General features: G+C 47.3%; 1 protein-coding gene across 7 annotated transcripts in view; it reads left to right on the top strand.

Annotated features, from left to right (window-relative positions):
* The window catches only part of DAPK2 (death associated protein kinase 2), a 124867-nt gene that overhangs the window by 61106 nt on the left and 39061 nt on the right, over positions 1 to 24700 (top strand). For 5 of the 7 annotated variants that reach the window (XM_072809048.1, XM_072809047.1, XM_072809045.1 and 2 more), the window contains exons 3-4: positions 10316 to 10537; positions 19886 to 20024. In XM_072809048.1, coding sequence (XP_072665149.1) covers positions 10316 to 10537; positions 19886 to 20024 — 361 coding nt within the window. Of the gene's footprint in view, positions 1 to 3648; positions 3779 to 10315; positions 10538 to 19885; positions 20025 to 24700 lie in introns of those variants that run through there. The other 2 variants (XM_072809046.1, XM_072809049.1) reach the window with 2 other exon arrangements.

The raw sequence follows: 24700 nt of genomic DNA, 5'->3' as shown, positions 1-24700 counted from the left end.
GAAGGGAAGGAAAAATAAAATCAGATAAAAACAGAGGAGAGGCAAACCTAAGAATCTTAACTATAGGAACAAACCTGGTTGCTAGAGGGGAGGTGGATGGAAGATGGGCTAAATGAGTGATGGGCATTAAAGAGGGCATTTGATATTATTAGCACTGGGTGTTATATACAACTGATAAATCACCAAGTTCTACCCCAAAAGCTAATAACACCGTTTATATTAACTAAATAGAATTTAAGTAAAAAAAGTTTTTAAAAGAGAAGAAATTTTGCTGTCTGCAAGCACTGGCTGCCTCCCTGCTGTGTGCTCAGTGCTGAGTGGGGTCTGTGAGAGTTCTTACTCTCCAGGCTCTTTGGGGCTGGTTAGTGGTAAAGGGCTAAGGTAAATGCCCAGGTCATTTGTTATAGAAATAACCTTTGGCCTTTGGTGTGTTCAGCATTTTGCTGGATATAAAGATGGTCTACGGGTATCTTGCTGAGAGTGCCTGAGATCTGCTTTCCTGCCAGAAGCCCCTAATCCCCCTCCTTGTTTGGAAATGTAGTTGGTTAACATGTGACTGATAAGTCTAAGTAGCCTCACCCTATAGCTGGGCCTTGTGCAGTGGAAAACCCAGAAGTCACCCTCTGTATCTCAAACTGATAGATAGTGACATACTGGCCTGCATCAGACAATCCTAAGGGGTTGAGCTGGGATGTGAATAAGACATCTGGTCCAACCCTTAATTTTTCAGATGAAGAAACTGAGGCCCCAAGAGAGAAGAGAAGTTGGTAGTTGGTGACAGAGCCAGGATTCCTAACCTTGTGATCTCCCCACATTCACAGCTGAGTGTTTGAGAGATGTCATCTGGGACACCGTCAAGTAATGGCAAGGAAGCAAACTTTGAGATGAAAAATTCACAAAAATTCTGATAAACAGAGGATGGCAAACAACTGAGTGTATCAATGAAGAAGTTGCAACAAGAATTCCTAGGATATTAAGATCTAGGGATACAGAAGAAAATCAAGAAGAAATAATTGGTCATGACTTGTTCATATACTCACATTTACATACAGAGACATACATAGTCTGTTCTCTGCAGAGCCACCTATTTGATGTGAATTTTAGGAAAGTGGAGAGACCATTTTATCTCCAAAGAATTTCTCAACTTGCCCGGTATGGGCCTCAATTTGCCACCTTGAAGCCCCTCTTGGCCAAGGATGCTATTAAAATGTGAATATGTTGCTTTGGCGTGAGGTCAGGTGAATCCTTTGGAATCCTTTGTCACTTTACGTGAGTTCTAGAAAGGATCCCAGAGCAATGGGGGCCACAAGGAGGTAAAAGTTGACAGGAAATAGCCTGTGCTGGAGGGGAGGGGGTCGGGCAAGTTGGGAGGGAGGGATTATAGAAGATAAACTGCTCATCTCACCATTTCCTGAGGATGGCCCTGTACCCCCAGAGGAATAGCAGAACCTCAACCATCATGGACTGTTCTGTTTTCCTTTGCAGTTCTGTCTTACTCTGCACCATGAGCTCATGTTTAAGATCTCATCTGGTTTTTTTAAAAAATATTTTTATTTACTCATGAGACACACACACACACACACACACACACACACACACACAGAAGGAGAGAGAGAGGCAGAGACATAGGCAGAGAGAAAAGCTGGCTCCATGCAGGGAGCCTGATGCGGGACTCGATTCCGGGACTCTGGGATCACGCCCTGGCCGAAGGCAGGCGCTCAACCACTGAGCCACCCAGGCTGAGGTTTCTAGGCTCGAGCTAGCTAGTTCTGTTGAAGTTCTTCCACTGATCAAATGTACATCTGATTGCTAGGAACTAGATAGTGAGAAGAGGGGCCCACCCCAACAGAACATTACTGTGGGCTAACCACTTGCTCCCCCCATCCCACTGCCCCCACAAAAAGGAGAGGAAGGGGCAAGTGTAGCTTTCTGATGTATTTTCTTGAGAAAGTGGCCACTTGTCAGCAAGGAAGTGAGGTAGAGAGGTGGTAATGGGGGCCTCTGCTGAATAAAGTATTCGTATATAACTCTCTGCTTCTCTTTATTGAGCTGTTTCCCTTTTGCCTGTCTGAATCCAGCTTTTTCTTCCAGGCCTGGTTCAAATTCCACCAGCTCCATGAGGCTTCCACTGACCTCCCCCCCTGCCCCCGTCAGCTTGTACTTGTCTTTCTCTGCTAACTTGCTGCAGCATTGTCTGTTTGCCCATTCACCTGACCCTGAGCCAAATATCTCTTACATGCCCATGTACTCTTTCTTTTCCCATTAGTGTGTGTCTCCTCTCCCCATTTGATGGTGAGCCCTTCAAGTTGTGGGGTGCGTCATGCTCACAGCACTTAGGACACAGATCAATAAACGAGGAATGGAGGAATGAATTAGTGAATGGATGGATTGGTGAACAGGCACGTAGGTGGATGGTGGAGGGAGTGGGTGGGTAGGGAGAGAGGCAGGTTGAGTGGGTGGAAGGCGCCATGCCCAACACTATATTATGTAACCTGTATCATGTCGATGTCTAGGATCCAGACTCTAGACTTAAGGATACACCAGAGGACACTGAGCTGTATTTTCAGCAAAAACCATTCTCTATAGAGCCAAGTCCAGCTTAAATCAGGCCTAACTTATTCAGGTCTTGGACGTGTGGGCTCATGTTCACTTGACAGCAGCATCAAAATGTGCTTATGCTTAAAAATAGAATCCAAAAGTAATCATACCTCAGCCCAACTTAGCTATGCTCAACAATTCCTTCCTTTCTATGCTTTAGGAGTTTTTTCTGACGAAAGAAGAAAAAAAGGTCAGAGGAAGGAAGTTATTTTGCAGGGGCAGAGAATCAAGTGAGCTAACCTGTGAGTGCAACTGCCATAGGCCAGCAGGAGCAGACACCTGTGACTCTGTGGATGGGGCCATTCATAGGTCAGGGTTCAGCTCCCTGGAGACTGGTAGTCCCTGATTCTTGTCCTCCATGTATTCCTTACTGTTGACTCTGAGCTTGGCTTACTGGGGGTGACTTCTTAAAAGGCTAGATAATAATTTTTTTAAGATTTTATTTGAGAGGGAGAGGGGAGAGCACAAGCACAAGCTAGGGGAACAGTAGATGGAGGAGGAGAAGCAGACTCACCCACTGAGCAGGGAGCCTGATGTGGGGCTCAATCCCAGGATCTGGAGATCATGACCTGAGTCAAAGGCAGATGCTTAGCCGACTCAACCACCCAGGCGCCCCATTAATTTGGAGAAGCATAGGTGTTCTCTCTCTGTCTCTCTCTCTCTTTCCATTTACAGTTTGAAACTATTTTGGGGATCAGCAAAGAGCATGTTGCCACATTGTACAGTGTACTTCTCAAATTGTCTTTCCTGGAGCTCTTGGAGTACCATGAAGCCTATTAGCCATCAGGGGGTGGGCTCTGAGTGGGTGGGTTCCCAGGGCCCCTCCGCTAAAAGAAGCACTGCTTTTTATCTTTTGTCAATATTGGGCTTCTGTGCAAGATTTATGGGAGAGAGGGTTCCACACCTCAAATTTAAAAACCGACATGAGAAGACTATGAAGTTATTGGCAACATGGTCAGGGAGGAGAAACGGGTTCATTGGACAGCAGGTCTGGCTCAGTAGCTGGGAGAAAAGGCCATATGAACGGCTGTGGGCACTCTTGTGTTACAGGTCTGGTGCTGATGTTTCTGTCTGCTTCTGAGTCTCTACTCACCTCAGGCTGGCGTGGATGCTGCTCCTGTGTGCCTCGCACTCCTTGCTTGCCCACCTAGCTCCTGATGTGCTGCCTGCCTGGCTTTTGGTAAATTCTTGCTCCTTACCCTTATCTCTGTGGCCTGGAATTCTGACCTGCTTTCTGCTCTGACTTCTGGTAACTTTCTATTTCTTCACCCTATTTTGACTTCCTGGCTATCTGATTTCTTGCCTTGTCCTTGAGAAACTGTGTCCTAGGTGTCCTCTGCCTTCCTGGATCCTGGCATCAAACGGGGACCTGCTTGTCATCTACTGTGGTCCTCCCCAGCACTATCTGGTTTTAAGCTGAGCTCTGGGGATACGGTTCATTGGCAGCTGAATCGAGTTCAATAATATGCTGGGACTGGAAAATGGGGACCAGGATCCGGATGTGGCGACCTACTAGATGGAAAGAAAAAATAATTTACATCCACGGTGAAGTTATACTTCACGTAGTACTTTCATACATGTGTCTCATTTCATTCTCATTACAATCTAGTGAGATTGCGATGTTTTTATGTCTCTCTTACACACAAGGGATATGATTTACTGAAGGTAGAACTGGAAGTAGAACCTGGGTCTTTTGACTCTTAAGTCCTGGACTGGGGTGTAGGAGATAAGAACAGGCTCAGTGCTAAGGCAATGAAGAGAAGGATCTTGTTCATGGGAATTAGGAATGGCCTGACTAGGGCTTGGATGTATTGGTCATGGGAGGGAGATAAGAGGCAGGGTCAGCCACAGAGGCTCCATAGTCAAAGGTGGGCTGGCAGAGGGGTGAGGAGGGGGCTCCATGGCACCATCCCCAGATAGGCTGTTGCCATGGAATCAGGAGTGAGTCCTGTGGGATCAGGCTGGTCTGGTTCCTACAGACTATAGATTTGAAATGTTCCTGGCCCATGTCTTTTAATTTTTATTTTTTAAGATTCTATTTCTTTATTTTGAGAGAGGGAGAAAGAGAGAGAGTGTGTGCACTGGGGGAAGGGCAGTGGGAGAGAGAGAATCTCAAGCAGATTTCGCAAGCAGCTGTATGCTGAGCACAGTGCCTGACTCAGGGCTCAGTCTAACGACACTGAGATCATGACCTGAGCCAAACTCAAGAGTTGGAAGCTTAACCAAAGTCCCCATGGCCCATGCATTTGAGACATGTTAGCTGAAGGTCCCATTCCTCGACCTGGTGGGCTGCATTTGAGATGGCCTTGATTGGAAGCATCTAAGTATTTTCCCTGCCCTGTGGCCATGAAAACTTGCAGGGTAATTCCAGAGGACTCGTGGCTCATTGTTCTGCAGTGTAGAAAGAGGAACGACAGTGACCGTGTGGGGCAAACAGGAGGAGGAACCTGGTCTCCACATCCCTGTGCCTTGGAACACTTCCCATTTGCTATCACTTGGTTCACATGGCATCTCATCCCTGGGTTTGCTTGATCTTTACCTTTATTAACGGGTGGCTTTGGGTTGGGTTACTAAAGTCACGGACACTTTAAAGTTGATTGAGAAAGGAAATGAGTTAGGTCTGCTCTATTCCTAAGCCTTACAGAACACCTTTAGCAGCCCACCCCTGGTGGTTGTCAGAGCAAGTCTGGTTGGCTGCTGCTTACCATGGAAGATAGGATTTGGTCGCCTCCATGCAGGCCATGATGGGTGCATTTTCTTTTGAAAATTAGCACCAGCAACAAAATCAAGTAAAAATAAGTCTGCCTTTTATTTTCACTGTCCATATGCAATTCTAAATAATATTAATGATAAAATACTCCTCTCTTCTAGGGTGGGCTTCTCTCCCCACTGTTTGGTACACTACTGAATCTAGAATCAGTAGATGTGGTTTTGTGTCCTAGCCCTGACCTCAGGGCCAGCTAGCTGGCCCAACTACCAAGTCACCTCCTTAGGCCTCTGTTTTCTTTTCTGTGAAATGGAACTATGAAGGATACCTGCAAATATTAAAAAAGAGAATAAATAGACAATTAGCTTATAAAGAGAAAAGCTGGATATCAGTGTTGTAGTATCCCAGTGCTATGCAAAATCTAAATGGTGTGAGATCTGGTTTATGTTCGGGTTATTCTTTTTTGGCAGTGAAAAACCACCTCCTTTCTTGGAGGTGACTGAGCCAGGCTCTTCCATAGAGTTGAGGAGCTGGTGTTGGAGACATAACACCGTTTTTGGCACCAAGAAACCTTTCTAGGTTTACACCTTTTTATTTGATTTCTGGGCAGACAATAGGACACCCTCATGGGGTGCCACCTTGGGCACTACTGAGTTTCTGAATGAGGCCTATCTGCCTCACTCTGTGCAGGCTGCTCTCCATCTTCCTGGGGTTTGGAGTGAGTGAGGAGCTGAGCCTTGTGCCTGAGAAGAGGGGTGTGCTCTTGACTTCATCTCAGGAGAGTGTGCTGGCGGAAGTAGGGAGGCTTACTTGTGTCTAGGGATTGCCCATCTGTCACTAAACCATGCTACGTGACTTTTGCAAGACACCCTCAGGAGCAGAGTTCCACCCCGCCCCTCCATGCCTCCTTCCCTTCTATAGCACTAGATGGGAAAACCCTTTCTCAGGCATCATTTATGATTTCCCCTGTCATGTGGCCAGGCCAGGTGTTCTCACCCCTGTTTGACAGGGAAGGAGATTGAAGCCCAAGGATTTGAACAGGCTGCTCCAGGTCAAGGTGGGGCTCTGCCTAGAACCCACATGGAGAATGAAGGGAAAGCCCTTATGTCTGTTCAGTTTGTCACCAGCTTTTTGAAGCTTTCTGACAGAAGCTTTCTGAGGTGAGACCTCAGGTGGCAGGTGGAGAAACACAAACCAGAAAGGCAGGGCCTTGTGCCAGCCCATGAGGCTCTGATGGCAGGACCAAGAATTGGGCCTCCTGACCGCCAGCCAGTCCTTTGTAGTAGACCATGGGTTGGGTATTGACTGTTTGCAATGTGGGGAGGTAGGGAGGGAGGATTGGAATATGCATGCTTTGCACATGTGCGTCAGTGTTTCAGCATTCCCATAATTTAGATTTAGTATTGGCAATGACTTTCATTAGAGATTGGGTGGGTCCTCTCTGTTCCCTCTCTGGATGGCACTCTGGGTGGCTCTTTCCTAACCTAGAGGGGCCCTCACTGCCTACCCTTTGTCCCCACAGCCTAGCTGGGCAGCTTCTGCACTGTGTGACCTGAACCCCTGGCTTTGGAGCATCCTAATGGGCAGATGAGAGCACATCACCATCACTGCTTTTACCTGCCCATCTATGGATCAACAGTGCATAATAGAGAGTCATCTCAGCTCTGATATTTTTTCTACTTCAGCTCTGATTTTTGCATTCACTGTGGGCACAGTGACCAGAGCATGCCTGAATGTAAACTTCCCCTCTTGTTACGCCAAAAGCCTAGGGTAATCTTCAGTCTTAATTTGACACACTTCAATGGCAGTTCAGTATATGAATGCTGAAAAGGACAAGGAATAAAGTGAGTAACAGAAGTATAGTTTCTTCATCTGTAAAATGGAGAGAATCAGAGGACAGTTGTAAGTTGGTATTTCTCAGCCCTGGCTGTACATCAGTCACCTGGGAAGTTTTTGAATATTTCAGTTCCCAGACTGCAGCCCACCCAGACTCAGGAGGTTGGAATCTCTGGGGATGAGACCCAGGCAGCCAGATTTTAAATTGCCTGGGTGATTATGATGCACAGCCAGTTGAGAACCACTGCTCCAAGGGCTAAGTTGGCTAAGTGCTTACAACAATGTTATTCCTATATCTGGCTGAGCACTAGAATCATCAGGAGGACTTTTAAAATGACACTGATTCCCCGGCCATATATTGTACACCATTTAAATCAGTGACTTCTGTGGTGCCTCTTGCTTGGCCTTCATATGAGCAATAAACTAGTAACAGAATAGCTATCATTCATTAGAGCTGACCATGGCCCAGCACAGTAGATATTCCAGTCATCACGATTCCCTAGTAGGGAGTCATGATTCCCATTCTATGGATGAGAAAACTGATGCTCAGAGTAGGCAGCCACTTGCCCCAGGTGACAGTGTGAGTTCCCTGAGTCCTGGCCTGCTTTTCCTGGAAGGCTGCTTTTGCTCCTAAAGTCTCATGGCCTGGGCCCGGCCCTCATGGAACATCTTCTCCCCTTTTCTCAGTAATGGCCCAACAAGAGGGGCAAACCCATAAGTAGCTTACACTCTCCTTGGGCTCCCATTAGGCTCCTTGGGGCAGGTTGGGCAGGGATCCTTCCTCTAGGAAGAGAGGGGAGAGGAGTGGTGTGGCTTGATATTTGGCTCCATTATTCACCCACTCTCAAAATACCTCTTTTTGGTAGGAGGAAGTCACCTGCATATTAGGACTGACTCTTAGTGACTTCGCATTGCTAAAGGTGCTTTCAGAGGAGAAAACTCAACCAGGAAAAAGCAAACACTCATTTACTTTTTTGAGACTTTGAGGAATTTTTAAGTCATGTGATAAAAAAATGTCTCCGTTTCCCTCATAAGACAAGGTGGGGAGAGGGGTAGTGTATCTCAAGGTGACTTAAAATATTTCTCTCTGCTTTATAAAAACCCTGCACCTTCACATCTGTGTTCTATAAGCTTAAACAAAAAGCTTAAAATCCTTAAGCTTTGGTTTCCCTATCAGTCAGCTAGAAAGAGTGTGAGCCCTGTGTGCCCCTAGGCCTCCTGATGCCAGGCCCCTAAGATGTCAGAGAAAAGAAAAAACTGGCCATCCTGACATTAAGACTCACAATTGCCTGGGACTGGAAGCTATGTCAGGTGTTTGCTGACACTCACTAAGGGACCCAATGTCTCTGAGGCCCAAAGTAGTTCCAAGGGACCAGCTATGTTAGAGATCTCACTGAATGTATTCACTCTGGTTTTGGGAGGCCTGGCTTCACTCCACCTGTGTCAGCCCCTGGTGTGTAGACAGCCAGGAGCCTATATTCAGGGCATAAATAGCTGAAACTTTAGAGTAGGTAGGCAATGTAGTATAAGTTTGGTTCCACAAAACCATCTCTGTCCATCCTAACCCAGTCCCCAGGACCTTATCATTTCCCAGCGCTCCCTCTGTACCTGTTGGCAGCACTGAGTGAATGGAGGATGAGAGCATGGAGAGATACAGAAATATGTGTCGGGTGACATCTCTAAGGTGGTTGCCATAGAATGCTATTTAAGTATTGGCATATCTATCCATTGCTTCCTCTACTTGACTTTTTTTTTTTCCACTTAGGTTTATTTTGAAGGCTGTCTCACTGAGGATTATTCTAGGAATGGAGTGGTTCAGATGTGATGCTATTTTCTGAGGTTGAGGCAAATATCTGGAGAATTTCATTGTGTGTAACTCTTACCCCAGAGCCACTAAGAGAGTACATCCTGTGTGTGGGGTGTGCTGCTCCCTTATTAAGCTGGACCTGAAAATTTTCGGTGATCTGTCTTAAGCAGTGGGTATTGTGGGTGAGAAAACGTGGGGCAGTTGTGGAAAATGGTGGAAGAAGAGTGGGAGGACCCCAAAAAGGGGCAGTCTCCAGAGACCTAGAGCTGCTTACCCACCCTGCCCACCTAAACTGAGATCGTGAACAGAAGGCTACTGCCCTTCCCTGTAGATTGGGCTATCCTTGGAGCACTCAGAGCAGCTGGCTCAGGGACACCTGTCACTGGCATGGACGCCATTTCATGGTGGTTGTATTGGTCCCCAGTGAAGCATTTCCAGACCCAGACCTGAAGGGCACTAAGCAGAGTCTTGACTTCTATAACTACTTAGTGGCTTTGTGGACAGGGCTGGGTACCTGGCTTGGCCATTAACTCTGTGATGACTTCACACTTGTCACTTGACCTCCTCTATGCCTCAGTTTTCTAACACTTTACAACTCTGTGGTCCCATCAGCCCTCTCACCATGACGAACTCCCACTTAGGGTTATTAACAGTGTTAGGCTACCTCTACCCACCCTGCCTCTGCCAGTATCCCACCAACCCAGCCAGCATATCCTCTGGCCTTGTCTTTACATTAAATGCATCACCCTCATATTTGCTCTGTTACCCAACTGAGGACCTGCTTTGCTCAGGTCATTAAGATTTTATTTGTTGGGAGGAGGTTAGGAGCAAAGGTACCAACATAAGAATATAGAGATATTATAATTATAAATGGATGAATTCATGCTTGTATCCAGATAAGGCACACCCAAACAAGTAACTGTTAGTATTTTGACCATGCCAATCTGATCTTTGTGTTTTTCCTTTTTAGTCTTTACATTATATAGTATAAGCCTTTGGACATTGTGATTTTATCTAGTGGATACTGAACTTGGGTTCTAATCTAACAGATTTAGGAATGATGAGGCTGTATTATCCTGATCAAATCAATAACCTTTCAGGGCCTCAGTGGTCACATCTGTACACTGGGAATGACAATACTAACATTCGTTCCTAGTAAAGGAAAGGGTTCATATGAACAAAAGGGAAGCTCAGTACCTGCCCCATCTCAGCCACTGGTTAATGGGCAGGTGAGGATGCTGGCTGGTGGCATGACTTGTCCTACCCGCAGAATGACTCTAAATTAGTGTGGCCTGGGGGCTGATAACTGGGTCACTTCCTCCATGGACACAGTAACACCCCGACTGTGCCGGTCTGTGTCCCCACAGCGGCCAGTTTGCCATTGTGAAGAAGTGCCGAGAGAAGAGCACGGGGCTGGAGTACGCGGCCAAGTTCATCAAAAAGCGTCAGAGTCGGGCCAGCCGGCGGGGCGTGTGCCGGGAGGAGATCGAGCGGGAGGTGAGCATCCTGCGGCAGGTGCTTCACCCGAACGTCATCACACTGCACGATGTCTTCGAGAACCGCACCGACGTGGTGCTCATCCTTGAACTGTGAGTGGGTGCCCGGGACCCATGGTGGGCATGAGGACAGGTAGGGTGGTGGGTGCTCCAGCCACGGGCCCCAGAGGGCAGCAGCAAGCAGTCCTAAGTTCTGTCCAGAGGAGGTGAAGTCAGCGGTGGGTGGTTTCCCGTGGTTATCCCCACCCCCTCTTTCTGAACCTGGGTCAAAGGTCAGTGGGTTTGCTGAGCAACAGGGACAAAGGACTAGGTCTACGTCTGGCTTTTTATTGGACCCTGGGAATAAAAGGGAAGCAGTGCTGGCTCTGGGGTCATTTCCTGGCTGGAGAGCACCTGGGAGGATGGTGGGGGGCGGGGTGTAAGAAGGTGGTAGGAGAGAAGGAAAGCCTGTCCAGGAACGGTCTTCTCTATGAGGAGGAGAGGGACAAACATCTTCCAGGCTCTGCAAAGCCCTTCTCCAGCCCTTTCGTGGGAACCCCCAACCCCAACCTCCCCACATTTATGCTGTTTGATGCCTTCATTATCGTAATAATAGCCATTATTTAGAAAGCCCTACTGTAAGCCAATCATTTGTCAGATGCTTCGTGTTTGCTATCTTGTTCAGTCCTCCCAAAGACTATCGAGGGAAGTGTCCTACTAGCATGGAGGGGCTACTCTGTGTTCACTGTACTGAGCACTTCTATTACCTTACTTAATCTTCCTAACATTCTCACAGAGACTCTTATTCTGCTCATTTTGCAGACAAGAACACTGAGAGGCCAGGTCACTTATAGACCCTATAGCCAGGAAGAGGTGGGGCCAGAACTTGAATCTATAGCAATGAGCATGAGCTGGGAGGGCCTTATGCTGGCTTAGCTGGGGAAGATGTCACAGTCTGGTGATACCAAGGCTCCGGGGACTGGCAACCTGGTGTCCCTCCTGGAGGTGTCTCCATGGAATGCGGAGATGGGGCTCTGGCAGGCAACAGAGTTTGAGTTGGACTGTGGCACAAGTCACAATGGCTGTGTTCAGTCAAGCAGCAAGACTGGTGTTGGGGTGTGGTGCCTGGGTGGCTCAGTCAGTTAAGCATCTGCCTTTGGCTCAGGTCATGATCTTGGGGTCCTGGGACGGAGTCCTGCATGGGGCCTCCCTGCTCAGAGGGGAGTCTGCTTCTCCTTCCCCCCTCCTCATGCTCTCTCTCACCTCCCCCTCTCTCAAATAAATGAACAAAATCTTAAAAATATAAAAAAAAGAGACTGGTGTTGGGAATGTTCTGAGCCTCATAGACATGTATGCATCTGCCAGTTAACAGAGGACTGGTGGAATTTGCTTTGGTAATCCCTGACTTTGTGACCTCGGGCAAGTCCCCTCCCTCCTTTGAGCTTCAGCTCTCATCTATAAATGTGGCAGCTATCCTTAACCTGCCTACAGGTTGGGTGGACCACCTGACTTTTGAAAGAATTCTAATTTGAGAGCTAAGCCCTTGTATTACCAGGATATAGATTTATGTAGCAGATGGCCATTTGCATACTCTTGCATTTGATGCTTAAATTATCCATCTCACTGTTTAAATTCATAGGGTTGCCTGTGCTATTCCTTTCTTACTCCAGCATCCTTCATGTCTCTCCCATGAACCTCCCAGCCAGTTGGACTAGTTGGCGTATGCTGCTGCCTGACTCAGCAAGCCTGGGGGCGTCCCACAGGTGTGTTCAGGCACGTGGACAGCCCAAGGTGTGGCATGCGGCAGGGCTCAGGGAACCATGCACTCTGGTTCCCAGCAGAGTGACAAGCCCACCTCCACTGGGAAGGCGAGGCCACTGCTTTAAAAAACTTCCCAGCAACTGAAAAGAAATTACATTCATAATCCTACCACCCAAACATAGCTATTTATGTTTTTCTGTGGTTCCTCTCAGTCTTTATCTATTTGTATACAATCATTGTACTTGTACAATTTCTTGCTCTATTTTTTCCCTCAGCATAATATCACCAAAAATTTTTTTTCTTTTAACTGAGGATGTCATGTTTCATTGAATTGCGTACTCATATATCCCTATTGTTGGGCATTTGGGTTTTTTTCCCAGCTTTTAAACCATTACAAATTTATTGCCATAAAACAAATTTCTTCCCATAATATCCCACTTTCTTTTGAATTGATCCTTTCAGATCAATTCCCAGGAAGGGGATGACTAGGCTGACATTTGTAGGTATCTTCTTGACAGCCTCACTTTCATGGGACGGTGTTAATCAACCAGTATGACCTATAACATAGGAACATTCCTATTTGCCTGTAGTGTTGTCAGCCCTGGGTCATTTTTTTTTTTTTTTTAAGATTTGATTTATTTATTCATGAGAGACACAAAGAGAGGGGCAGAGACATAGACAGAGGGAAAAGCGGGCTCCCTGTGGGGAACCTGATGCAGGACTTAATCCCAGGACCCCAGGATCACAACCTGAGCTGAAGGCAGATGCTCAACCACTGAGCCACCCAGGCGTCCCTCTGGGTCATTTGTTTTAAAGTAAGATTCAGTATTTATTGACCTTTATAGTCATAAAATGATTCTTTGTTGTCATTTTTATTTTGATAAAATTAAAGAATTTTGTTCTTTAATTGCTGGGGAAATTGTCTGCTTCTCCCTGTTTGTAAACCCTAGGGGTCAGGATCTGGGATGGTCTTGAGATGTTCCTGTTCCTCCCAGCAAGGCCCATGGTCAGCAACAGTTACGTGACCTCTTCTAGTGAGCTGTCACCATCCATGCCACCAGTGTGACTTGCATGAGCTGCCATGCTTGTTCGGTTCTATCTATTCATAGTTTCTTTGTTTCCTTTTCTTTAAAGCTGTCTCATTGTTCTCAAGGTGCTTGTCTATGCAATACTAGCAACTGCTAAGGCTGTACTGAAGCCATATGTGCCAGGAGGGTCCTCCCCAAGAGGGAGGACTCCTGAGAGAGAAGGGCTTTTCATGGGTTTCTGTGTTTGAACTTGGTGATCCCTATTGGGCTGATCAGCAGCCTTTGGGCCCCCAGTCTTCATGGTGCCCTAATAGGTTAATGGGTCTGCCCAATGCTTAAGCATGAGTATTGGTGCCTGCCTATTCAGTTGAAATTGCAGGTTTTGTGGATGGGTTCACCCCAATCCCACTGCCCCTCTCAGCAACTGTTGTCTGGTGCAGGGCATGCTCTTGCTTAAGCCCCCTTTAGCTATTGTTACTCCATCCATGACCTTAGTGGCAGCTGCCTCTGGTCAGGGCTGTTGAAGGCAAGGATGGAAAGGATTTGGTTTTTCCATATAAGTTGACTTCTGTATAGCATAAAGAATATTTTCAAAGTCTCAGTACATCAACTCATGTCATATGTGGAGCTTGCTCTGAAAAATGTTAAGTTAGCCTCAGAAGGGTTGGACAGGCCTCCCATCCAGGCTCCTGATGGCCCTGGGGCCTCCTGGACTCCAGGATAATGGGAAGCAATCCCCAGGCAATTGCATATACCACAGAATGGCCTGGCAGGATGCCCCAAGGGATCAGCAGGGCTTCCTAGCACCCCAGATTGAGTGCAGCTCCCTGGGCCCGAGCAGCTCCAGCAGGATCCTTCCCAAATCACTGCCTACGCAGATCGTTTCAGTATGGGTGCACAGTGAGTCTGAAAAGCGTTTCCAGCAGGCAGAGCAACCGGGGAGGAGGAAGATCAGCTTAGCAGGAAGGGGACTGGTCCTGGGGATGCTGAGAGGAGAGCAGAAGAGGCTCCAACTCTTAGAATTTGCTTTTGACCTTTAAGCTGAAGAGGTTTGGGATATGAGAGGAGAGAAATTTGGGAGGAAACAGGGTGCTCCAGGGAAGAGGCTTTGGGGCTGAGAAATCCTGGGGAAAAACTATGGGGGAGAAAAATGAACAAAACCTTGAGGAGAGCTATGTGGGTGTCCCCAGCCTGGATGTCCAGACTTGGACATTTACCCCTGTGGGCCTCCCCCCTTTCCAGGGCTCTGGGGGAGATTCTGAGGACCACTGTAGCTATTATTCCCTTCTTTATCCAGAGGAGACCATGTCTTACCCACTCTCCTGCCCAGATCACGCCTTCAAACAGAGTGGCTGATTATTGCCTCCCAAAGTCCTCACCCAGCCTGGGCCTTCATGTCAGTGTCTTTGAGTGACAGGACACATCCAGATGTATTAGAATCTCATGAGATTCTTTAATACTTATGTAGCCTTCTATTTAAGGTAGGAAGGGTAGGATGTGCCTGAGGCCACAACCTAACAGGACCCAGCAGGAAGTACAGGAAACAAGGGCCAGGCAGGGTTCTGTGTTGCAGAGGGGGCGGGGTGGGGAGGTGGGGGTGGGGATTTAAACATTTGCACCAGCCTCCAGACAGGTCCCTTGCAGATGCCAAGGCGTCATTTCTCTATGATACAGACTATTCTATATTATGCTGATATTTTTAATGCTTTTCTCCCTTTGTTCCTTTATCCGCCTACCTTCTATTGAATGCCTTTGTTACACAAGGTGCTGTGGAAGCAAAGATAACCTAGCTAGGGAGAGAGAAGGACAGGTAACAATAGTGTGGTGTGATGAGGGCTTGAATGTGGCTGAACAGGGATGTCAGAGGACTGCGCAATGCTCGGGGTGGCTTTGAGCTTTTCCTTTTCACACCAACTTGGCCTTTATAATGTGGACACAGCGGGGAGAAATACACATGGTGGATGGGGGCTGAGAAGATCTGGCTCCAAATCCTGGTTCTATGACTTACTGTGTGACCTTGGGCAAGTCACTTGCTCTCTAGGGGGCCTCAGTTTCTCATCTGGAAAATCAGGACAGAAGTTCCATCCACCCACTGGGGTAGATAGGAGTCTTGAGTGAGAGAATGCTTGGGGAAGCACAGTGCACAGGTGACAAATGTAGAATAAACTTGGAATCGAATGCCCTTCTAGCACTGTCACGCCTAACAATGATATGGTGTGTGACATTTACTTCCAGGACTTTATCAAGGGTCTCCTAGCACTTGTCCAAATCTACAGCAAGAACCGCCCCCCCACCTTCCCAGGGGGCAATAGGCTCGGTTTTCTCCTCATTCCTATTTTTTTTAAACTCTTTTTTAAAAAAAGATGTGTTTAGTTATTTGAGAGAAAGAAAGAGCACGCATGAGCAGGGGGAGGGACAGAGGGAGAGAGAGAAGCAGGCTCCCTGCTGAGTTCAGAGCCCAATGCAGGGTTCAATCCTACCACCCCAAGATCCTGACCTGAGGAGAAATCAAGTTGGACACTTAACCAACTGAGCCACTGAGGTTCCCCATCCTCATTCCTGTTTTGCAAGAAGAAAAGCCAGGTCCTGGAACTCTCACGTGCAGCGCCCCAAGGGGAAGTTTGGGTCTGTGTCAGGGAAGGATTGGGACCACCACCGTCTGGCCCTTTGATCAAGGCCCACAGAGCAAACTCAGGGTTACTCCTTCAGCAGCTGAGAGGGGGCTCTAGTTTCTAGCACCTGCTCAGGGGGAAGATGACTTCACCCATGAGACACATGGAAAAGTAGTGCCCCAGCCTCATCTCAAACACCAAGGCAGCCACTGCAGGCTGCACCCAGCTGACTGAGTAGGGGACAGCGAGGCGCTAACGGATGGCATGTTCACAGGCGCCACCTCACTTCGCTCTCTCTTCACCCATTTGCCACGTCCCCCACCTTCTCTAAATAGTTACTCAGCGTCTATTATGTGGTAGACACTAGACATAAAGATGAGGACCTGATTCATGGCTCCTGCCCTTGAGAAACTCACACCCCAGCGGGAACAGAGGCTTCTGACATGCATCTGTCTGCCACAGGTAGACATTTTTAACCTATTTGGCAGATGACTGATGACTGAGGTGGAGAGTGTTGCGCTAGTCAGTGACAGAACCAGCATGCTGGCAGGTGTGCACCTCAGCCCTGAGGCCGGCCACCGCACAGGGACTTACTGCCACAGACACACCTTGTGCTCCTCCTCATCCCTGTGCCTTTGCTGGCGCTGTTTTCCTTGCTGCCTCCATCCAGACCCTCCCCAAGCCTCACTGCATTCCCAGCACCTTCTCCCACTGTGTCAGCCCACACTAACCACATGTGACAAACAATAACATCATGGCGGGAGCCCCTGCTGGTGGAGTGCTGGCCTTGCTGGGTCACTGGGCTGAGTGCCTTCCTTATTGCACCGACTCATTTGCTCTTCGGAACGAGGTGAGCACGTAGACATTCTCATGACCCCCAGTCCCTGACAGAGTTAGTGCAGCTCATCTCCAGTCTACACATTCACCTGAGAAGACAATGTTGGACTGTGACCAGGGCCTGGACATGTCCTTCACTGCACACCCCCCTACTCGGAGATCTTGCATGGCCACTTCCCCTCCTGTGGGCCTTGGTTTCCTCATCTGTTATGGAAGAACTGCCAGGTGATGATGGTCATTATGAGGGAGGGCGGCTGAGGGAGATTGTGGAGTCTCCCCCTGCCCCCATGGAAATTTACTGGTAATTTCTTATTATGATGGAATATATACAGAAGCAGAAAGAATAACATAAGGAACCCTCATATGTCCATCACCCAGCTTCAAATGATCACCATTATGCCAGTCTTGTTTTATGTAAAATTCCTATGCCCACACCTGCCCCCACTCCAACTGTTTGTTTGCTGGAATATTTTAGAGCAAATCTCAGATATCCTGTCACTTTACACATAAATACTGTAGTGTGCATCTCTAACTGATGACAGTTTTTAAAAACATGCCCATTGTGTATGTATTACACCTGGCGGAAATATCCAGCCAAGGCCTCGGGACCACCGAGGGTGTGTCCACTCCAGTCCATATGTTTTTCTGATAGACCCAGAGATACCTTCTTATGGTTGTTTTATTTGAATTAGCTTCCAAATGAGGTCTACATACTGCATCTGGTTCTTTGGCCTCTTCTATCTCATTTCCTATAGCAGTTCTCCTTCCCCTTCTTCTTTGGTGCCATTGATTTGTTGGAAAAACTAGGTCATTTGTTCCATTGATTGTCTCACAGCCTGGATTTGGCTTATTCCTTCCTCATGCTTGTTAGTTAACTTGTTCCTCTATGTCTCTTATTTCCTCTAAACTAATAGATCTAAATGAGATACTCTCCATATTGGCTCTGTTCAATAGAAATATAATATGAACCACATATGTGATTTTACATTTTCTAGTAGCCACAGTGAATAAGAAGTAAAAAGAAAGAGGTAAATCAATTTTGTAATATTTTTTATTTAATCCAATATATACAAAATATTATCATTTTAACATGTAATCGATAAAAAATCATTAATGAGACATTTTACATTCTTTTTTCCATATTCCATCTTCAAAGCCCAGTGTGCATTTTTTAAAGATTTTGTTTATTTATTCATGAGAGACACACAGAGAGGCAGAGACATAGGCAGAGGGAGAACAGAGGGAGAAACAGGCTCCCTGTGGGGAGCCTGATGTGGGACTTGCTCCCAGGACCCCAAGATCATGACCTGAGCCAAAGGCAGACACTCAACCACTGAGCCACCCAGGTGTCCTGCCCAGTGTGTATTTTACACTTACAGCACATTGACTTCATTCTCAATGTAATGGTTAGCATGAAATACAATCCTATCAAAACAATAAAGTTGTGTTTACAGGAAAACTTTTTACACCACTTCAGTTTTTGAACTAAAATGACTTCAAATGAAATAAAAATTTAAATTCAGTTCCTGGGTTGCATTAGCCATATTTCAGATGCTTAGTAGCCATGTGTGACTATTGACTACTATATTGGAGAATGTTCCTAGCGGACATTTCCATCACTACAGAAAATTCTGTTGGATAGCACTGAAGAGGCTTCAGCAGATGTAGGTATGAAATACCTCATAGGTGTTGCTGTATATTTTCCTGTTGTATCCCATCATGTCCAGTTGTTGTGTTTTTCATGGTGCTGGGATTGATTAGTGGGTCCATGGGTGCTTTTGGATATTTTTAAAGAAAGGAGAAAAGGAAATTTCAGTGCTCTTTGTTTAGAATGAACTAGGTGGCAGGAAATGAGTGATTCCCCAAACTGGGACAGAAGCCATTCTGGCCATATAAAGAATCATCTGAGGACACTCAGTCTGATATAGTGGTTGAAAGTCATTCTGCCTGGATTTGAATCCTGACTGCCACTTACTAGCTCCATGACCTTGGGCAAGTCAGTTAACCTCACTGAGCCTCTGGGTTGTCTTTTTTTTCTTTTTCTCTTTTCTTTCTTTCTTTCTTTCTTTCTTTCTTTCTTTCTTTCTTTCTTTCTTCTTTCTTTCTCTTTTTTTCTTTCTTTCTTATTCATGTATTTATTCATGAGAGTAGGCAGAGACATAAGCAGAGGGAAGAGCAGGTCTCCTGCAGGGAACCCAATGTGGGAGTCAGTCCCCAAACCCCAGGATCACATGAGCCAAAGGCAAACGCTCAACCACTGAGCCACCTAGGTGTCCGTGAGCCTCTGTTTTTTCAACTGTGAAATAGGAAAATGCTAGTACTTAGCTTATAAGGTATTGCAATGGTTAAATGAGATAATGTGCCTAAGGCACACATAATGCACAGAGTAAATATTCAATGGTATGAATTACTAGTATTATTTATTGTTGTAAAATTATAGGTTCCAAGGTTTGGGGGTTAGAGGATCTAATTGGTTAGGGTCTGTGGTAGGACCTGGGATCTGCATTTTAAACAAGTTCTCCAGGTGATCCTAAGTTCTTGGAACCTCCTGGCCCACATCCCTTCCCAATGTCTTTCCCTGGGGTGACCCTTGGCTCTATCTCAGCCCCAAAGAAGCACATCCTGGCGGGATACCCCAGTGTCCATCAGAGGACAAACAAGCCCAGTAAGGTTGCCAGATTCAGCAAATAAAAATCCCCTATTTTATCTGGCAATCCCAGATCCCTAATTCAGTTACAAATGTAAACTAGTATTTACAGGGGAGGTGGTTTTTTGCTCTGTGGGCCTCTATTCCTGCCATATCTACCATAAGGTTTAAGTGTGAAGTGTGAGGACAAAAGTAGCATTTTCAGGTTTTTTAGATGGGTCTAGAATCCATGCCTAGATTCTCTTGAGCTTGGAAGGCCATCTTTTGTAAAATGAAAGGGCTTTAGGAGCCATTTTACTCAATCTGTTCATTTTGCAGGTAGGGAAACTAAGGTCTGCCTGGGAATGGGGGTGGGGTGAGGGGGGGAGTTGGGGAGTGAGTTGTCCGAGATCAGTGGCAAAGTCGGTTCCTGGTGCTGACTGGACAGGGGCCCCCAGAGATGGGGAAGGATATCCTGCCATATGCCCAGATGGTGGGGGATCAGGTTCAGGAGCTGCCACCCATGACCTGGCCTCCTGGCCTCCTAACACACGGAGCTGACGGTGCCTGGCCCCCACCCCACACTGGTGTCTTGCAGGGTGTCAGGAGGAGAGCTCTTCGACTTCCTGGCCCAGAAGGAGTCTCTGAGTGAGGAGGAGGCCACCAGCTTCATCAAGCAGATCCTGGACGGGGTGAACTACCTTCATGCCAAGAAAATTGCTCACTTTGATCTCAAGGTCAGTGAAGGAATGAGGGAGAAGAATCATTTTAGGAAGACTGGACCAATCCCTTCTGACATCGCTGCCAGGAAGGGCTCGGTGCCCATTTGGCCGTCTTCCCTTGTCTTGCCATGGAAAACTCTGAGCTCCTGGGAAAGAAATGAGGCCACAGAAAGCATCCCTCTCCTCAGTTTCATTTCACACATCAGGCTTTCTTCACACAGGAGCTGACTGCAAGAAGCTTCTCACTCAGACCACAGATACCTTATCTCTTTCAGGCAGCAGGTGGGGTGTAATTTTTAAATAGTAGACCAGTGACAGGAAACTTGAAACCAAACACATTTCACAAGACTGGACTCTTCAGTAACCAAGAACTAACTTGTCAGGGGGCAGAAGTGGAAGTGTTGGGGTGAGGACTGCTGAGGTTGGCTGGCTCTCCAGGCCCCACACAGCCTCTGGCACCCCTGGCCCAGAGGTCATCAGTCTTGGATCGCAGGAACCGCTGGCTGTCCTCTCTGTTCCCATCCCCTACTGTGGCCACAAAACTGCTTCTAAGGGCCACTGATCATTTGTGGTAACTGGTATTCAGTGTCAAGAAAGTTCACTGTGACCACGTAGGACCTCATAAAGCAAGAGTGTGGTCAAAGTGGAAGGATAAGTTCCCATGGTAACTGAGCTCAGTTTAGTAGACTGATGAGCCTTTCCAGATACCCGAAGTATAAAGATCCTCTAACTGGTGATCGGAGGGACCTATTTATTGGGGTGAAGACCCACACATTTTTCTATCTAGAAATTCCTGTTGTGTTTCAAGCATTGTGCCAGGTATCACTACAGATACAAAAATCAACTGAGGCTCTGTCTGGGCTCAGTTCCTCTTTTCTAGGAAACCTAACACAGGGGACAGAAAAGAATGATCAACAACTCTAAGTGCTGCAGTAGAAGGAAGTATAGGGGAGCTGGGGAGCTCAGAGGAGGGGGCATCTAAGTCAGACTGCAGTATCTGAGGGGGCTTCCTGGAAGAGATGATCTTTGAGTTGAGTTTCAAACGACTGGTAGAAGTTATCAAAGGGGAAGGATCTTCTAAGGGACAGAGGCTAGCAGTGTACATGGTCCCAAAATTGCACAATGTATTCAGGGAAGTACAGGCAAAGTGGCAATGTTCTGAATGGCTGGAGAGCAAGCCAGGAGGAGAGCAGAAGGCAGATACAAGGGCGTGAGAGCTAAACCAAAGAGGTTGAACTTTACCCTAAGGGATAAGGGCTGGGTGTGTGTGTGTGGGGGGGGCATGTCAAGTGATCAGGGAGGTGAGGCAAGCAGATGTGTGTTTCAGAAGGATCCTTCTGGCTGGAAGGATGGATAGAGCGGGGACACCTGGAGGCTGGGGCCCAGCTGGGAGGCCAGTGCAGTAATGAGGATGAGACATGGAAAGTGCCAAACTAAAGAGGGGACAGATTGAGGATCTACTACAGGGTTGATCTGAGGTTTTGATTAGGTGCCTAATTAGTGGTGAAGGATGAGGAAGAGGGCAGAGTCCAAGATGACAGGCAAGTTATGACTTGGGGGCACCAGCCCAGAGAGGGCATGGCATGCCCGTGGTCTTACAGCAAAGGCATCAGGCAGTGGGCTCAGTTCTTTTTTTTAAAAAATATTTTATTTATTTATTGATGAGAGACAGAGAGAGAGGCAGAGACATAGGCAGAGGGAGAAACAGAGGGAGAAGCAGGCTCCCTGTGGGGAGCCTGATGTGAGATTTGATCCTGGGACTCCAGGATCACGCCCTGAGCCAAAGGCAGACGCACAACCACTGAGCCACCCAGGCATCCCAATGTAGGCTCAGTTCTTGCCATGGACCCCGCCCCAGCTCTTACTCTGCCCCATGGGGTGACTTGCTGTGATTCCCCTCAGAGAGGTCCTTCCTCCTTATGCTGATTGTCACAGTATTTTGAATTCCTCCAACAGAAGACACCTTGTAGCATTTCACACAGGAATCAGGGGTAAAACTTGGGAGTCATTGAGGAGGAGGTGGCCTGAGCTGACCTTTGGACCTCGGAGTGGTAGTGCACCAAGCAGAAAGTGGTCTACCTGGATTGCACTTGTGTCTCCTTCCTGACAGTACAATTGAAAGTTAACTTGTCATTTTCAGTGTCTTTACTGGCTCCAGGAGACTGGCTTCAAAATAGGCTCCTTTGTCTTTTCTCTACGAAGTCTGGTAGAGGTAGGAGGAGTTGTAATCCCATAGATGCTATGATGGCAGCAGGTTCATGCTGTTTAGTTTGCTTGTATGGCCACTGTGGTTGTGGGGAATGCTGGCTTGGAGGTGGCCACGTCGAGGTTTGATCTTCATCCTGCTATATCCCAGGATACAAATGAACCTCAGCCTTTCAGCTTTAATGCAAATAATAATAGCTACTTGGTTAAAGAGAAGCAGCATTACATGCCAAATACAAGATAGTGCTCTGTGATAGTACCTGCTATTGTTATTTCCCCTCCCAGAATAGAGGAAAAGCAAACACAACTCTTGTTACAGTATTTTGGGCCCATTAGACTAGGATAACAGTCCTGCTAGTGCAGTTCTCAGTTGCCCAGCAGAGAGCTGAGATTGCTTGCTGCTGGGGCATGTCCGGCTCCTGGGCTCAGTCTGGTTGCTTTCCACGACCTGGAGATAGTCTGGGTTTTCCCCGGATGTGTGTAGGGGGAGGATGCTGCTAACCCCCATCTTGGCCTCCTATCCTTAGAGTTGTGCAGACCTCTGCCTGCCCACCCATCTGTGGTCTCTTGGCCCAGGCCCTGCTGAGCAACTTCAGGAAGTGATGAGTAGCTGCATTACCTCATGATTGGGTAGATACTTCCTGGAGCCAGAATGTGGATATGCATGCCCCTGGCTGGAACTTTCCACCAGCTGGAGGGGATGATATAGAAAGTCCAGCTGGTAGCTTGGGGTGGGAGGAGTTCTTGGTTCCATGTTTCCCACCATATAAAAATCATTTTACATGAATATATTTTTTCTTCCCGATTTTCATTCTCTATGAGGTGCCTCTGCTTTCCTCAATTCTTGTATTCTGTTACCCGTCACCAAGTGAGTCAGGCTAGCCTTGCTGTCCCAGGGACACAGCCACCCTGTTGTCTCCATGCCCCTACCTGTTCTCCATGCTCATCTTCCAGCTTGAAGGAGCAGGTGATGGAGGAGGGGCAGCGCTCACCTGCCTCTGAATATGAACGACTTCTCCTGGGACACTACCTGTTAAGCTCTTCCTATGTTCAGTCACTCTGCTAGAGAGGTGAGGCCCTGTCCCTGCTTTTTTTTTTTTTTTTTTTTTTTTTTAAGATTTTATTCATTTATTTGACAGAGAGAGAGAGCAAGAGTGAGAGCACACAGCAGGCAGAGGAGAGGGAGAAGCAGGCCCCCAGCTGAGCAGGGAGCCCAATGCAGGGCTCCACCCCAGGACCCCAGGATCATGACCCGAGCCAAAGGCAGACACTTCACCAACTGAGCCACCCATGTGCCCCCCCCATCCCTGCCTTTGACATGCTCCTAGCTTGTGGCATAGGGCAGATAAATGGACAAATTAATGTATAATAAGCAATCTTGGTAAAACAGATCGTGGTATGCTGCAGCCCAGATATCTAGGATGGGTCCTTGTCATCTGTAGGATAAACGAACCCATTGTCAGCATGGCGTTCAGGCTTTTCATACACTACCTTAGCCCTGATTCTGACCTCATCCACCTTTCCCTACTCCAAAATGCTAGCTCCAGGCAATCAGATGACAGATACATGTTCTGGCCTCTTTCCTCTTCTGTTCATGCTATTCCCATCCAGGAAACTGCTGTTCTTCCCTTTCTCTGTCCAGGGGTTCCTTCTCGCCCCTCCTTCTAGGCCCAGCAGAAACACCATTTCCTCTGGGAAGCCTTTCCTATCCCTGCTACCTCCCAAAGCATAACTAAGAATGAACCTGCCTTTCTGCTTATGTTGCTCTTTGTACAGTCTTCTGCTGAGAATATCTATCACCATCAATCACTTTTTTTTCTAAGATGTTATGTATTTATTCATGAGAGACACACAGAGAGAGGCAGAGACATAGGCAGAGGGAGAAGCAGGGTCCCTGAGAGGAGTCTGATGTGAGATTTGATCCCAGGACCCCGGGATCAAGACCTGAGCCGAAAGCAGAGGCTCAATTGAATGAATGAGTAAATGAGTGAATGAATGCTTTGGTAAGACCAAATGCGTGCATGGATGGCAAAGCCCTTTCATATCATCTGGTAAATGCAAAAGAGGTTACAGGCAGGTTTGCATCCTGTGATGTGAACATTTATTGAGGGACTCTTGTATGCCCAGAAGTAGAGTGTCAAATATCAGTGTGATATGGTACTGGCTTCCAAGGGCCCACTGTCTACTAGGAGATGGCCATGGTAAGACGCGGTAGGGAGGCCACCTGAAATGAAACTGAAAATGAAATGAAAGCGAAGCATGACCCTCACCAACAAATGCTCACTTCCAGGGAGTAAGCCTTCTCCCTCAGCAGAGGGAATACCATGCCAGTGTGTTGTAAATACATCACAGAAAGGCCATTGATGTGGGTAGATGATGTTGCTGCGTATTACATGGATGGAAGGAACACTGGGGCTGACTGCCTCTCCGTACTAGGTAGCACCCAATGTGGGCTTCAGTACCACCCAGGGACCACACCCTGGTAT

Source organism: Canis lupus, chromosome 32 (assembly GCF_048164855.1).
Source record: "Canis lupus baileyi chromosome 32, mCanLup2.hap1, whole genome shotgun sequence".
NCBI lineage: Eukaryota > Metazoa > Chordata > Mammalia > Carnivora > Canidae > Canis > Canis lupus.
This window is presented reverse-complemented; position numbering and strand designations above follow the sequence as displayed.